At 35.5% G+C, this 2,431-nt stretch overlaps 1 protein-coding gene across 2 annotated transcripts in view; it reads right to left on the bottom strand.

Annotated features, from left to right (window-relative positions):
- The window catches only part of LOC121813451, an 11,011-nt gene that overhangs the window by 1,917 nt on the left and 6,663 nt on the right, over positions 1-2,431 (bottom strand). For both annotated transcript variants that reach the window (XM_042217234.1, XM_042217235.1), the window contains exons 2-3: positions 1,148-1,620; positions 864-996 (exon numbers count right to left, since the gene is read on the bottom strand). In XM_042217234.1, the coding sequence (XP_042073168.1) occupies positions 864-996; positions 1,148-1,620 (606 nt within the window). The remainder of the gene's footprint in view (positions 1-863; positions 997-1,147; positions 1,621-2,431) is intronic.

Here is a 2,431-nt window from a genome sequence, read left to right as displayed (position 1 = left end):
TGAAGAATGTAGTGACCAGTGTTGTGCAATCCACATTATGTCTTGTGCAGTGCAAATATGCTTAAAGTGATTAAGTGATGAAGTGAAAACAATGTCCAGAATGCCCAGTGTGTGTGTAAGAACTATATGTGTAGAAATTAAGCTAACTAACACTAGGAGAATCTTTCATGGAGACTTTCTATGAATGTAATTTTTACGTGTGTCACTTTTCTTTTTTGAAACACAGACTTTACTTTTAACAAAGCTAGTGTCTCTTTCTCTTGCAGAGGTACAGCTCTAGAGCTCAGTCAGCTAGGAGCGCTTACACCTGGAGCAAACCAAATCATGAAATAAGGAGGGGGGAGGAAGGGTCAGATGCTGACTTGATTTTATCCTTTGTTGCCAAACAGAAAACAAAACTAATGCTAGAAAACAAACATGTTTATAAGTACCTTGTGAAGCAAACATTACTTTATGGTGATAAGTTATTAATTTTCATGGTAATAACAACAACAACAACAACAACAACAACAATAATAATAATAATAATAATAATAATAATAATAACAACAACAACTAATTGAATGTTACTCATGGGGCTTTAGAATCATCACCTTCCTCCCCTGCACCCCTGCCAGCACATGTGCGCACACCAAAGCATAAAGCACAATCAATCATTTCTCATTATCACTTAAAGTAATATACAATACAGGCATCAATGTCAGATAAACATGCAGTGTAATCTTAACATTCCAATCATACTTTTTGTGTGTGAAATACATGACATGTATAAATGAAATGTAAAGACAAAAACAAGTTGTAAATTGTAATTTATGAATCATTGTTAATATTTCTACTGCATGCAGGTTAAAGTGAACAGGTACCTGGGGGAACACATGGACCAGAGTCACTTTCTGAAGGAGTACTGGATTGCTCTTGTTCAAGAGATGTATTTATGATGCATTTTATGATCAGGAAGACCAAAGTCAAGACCAAGACCAAGGCAAGCCCAGCCCACTAAAACAAAGAACAGTGATAAACAATGGGAAAAAACAAAACATTTATAATCAAACCTGTCATAAATGTTGTATTACCACAGGAAACAAATTACCTCATTTCACATATCACATTCTCACCACACCACTTTAAAAAAAACGAGTTTACTTACCTGAGAGAGAAAGTACCAGTCCTGAGATTTGTTCAGTCTATCCTGATATAAGGTACCATTTTCTGGTTCACACCACTTCAGTGGGGCAGCTTTGTCAGCAGTTACATACCTGCCTGACCAGTCAGTCATTCCACAAGAAAAGTAGCTGCCATCAAAGAGCATCAAGATCATCCACACAAATGTAGGGACACAGCAGTGAAAGAATCGCTTTGCATTGTCTGTGTCACGTGAGCACTTCAGTTCTTGCATTGAAGCCATCAGCACATAAGCCAAGATTCCAGGAATGATGAAGAATGTAGCCACAAACCCACCATTCAAGTATGTCCCTTTACAGGGGCACTCAAACTCTGTCTGCACCAACCTTTCCAGGACCGTCAAAATAAGGACAAACACAACATTTGATGCAAGTGGGCCATTTTGAAATTCTCTTTTCACTCTTTCCAGCCATTCTTGTTTTCCTTTCTTATTCGCTTCTGCAGGCATAGACAAAACCAAAGATTAAAAGTCAGAGAGATATTAATTTGATAAATCTAAAGATACTTTTTCTGTGATATATTAATGCTAATCATAAATAATAATCCCCAGACTGTAATGCTCATTAGACATGAATTACAAGTTAATCTCAATGTTAACCTGATAATGGGAAAAAATATGTACACTACATACACTAAAAACACTACAGGAGTCATGTAAAATCCAATTCATTTAATTTAAAAAAAAAAAAAAAACCTACTCAGAGGTTACTGTGGAGGAAGAGGCGGGGTGCTCGAGAAGAGAAATGAAAAACACTGGGGAGGGTGTTAAATAAATGACACTGTACTTAGATATTTCTATTTCATTTCTCTGTTTGCCAAAGTCCTCAAAAACCCCACTAGAAATGCTTTACATAAATAGACATGAACTAATTGTACAGAGAGCAGATATTGGGATTTCACTGGCACTGACAAGATTAGACACGAAAAAACGAACTGGCATTTTTCGTTCAAATAAAACCTGTTGCCACTAATCAATCCAGTTCTTGTGTAATTTATCACAATATGTTCTTTCTTTCAGAGGAAATTATAGAGCCTTTCCATCTACTTCCTTTTCTTAAGAATGGCTTCTTCATGGCCACCCTTCTACTGAGACCATTACTGATGAGGCTTCAAGGTCAAGGTCAAATTTATTTATATATAAAATAAAATATAAAAATTAAAGTTAAAAATGAAATAACTGTACAACACAAATTAGACTGAAGGGTAAATTTAACTGGGAAAGAATAAGATAAAATATATAAATTAAAGT

Source organism: Haplochromis burtoni, unplaced genomic scaffold, assembly GCF_018398535.1.
Source record: "Haplochromis burtoni strain Fernald_Lab_line unplaced genomic scaffold, NCSU_Asbu1 Contig_1713, whole genome shotgun sequence".
Classification (NCBI taxonomy): domain Eukaryota; kingdom Metazoa; phylum Chordata; class Actinopteri; order Cichliformes; family Cichlidae; genus Haplochromis; species Haplochromis burtoni.
This window is presented reverse-complemented; position numbering and strand designations above follow the sequence as displayed.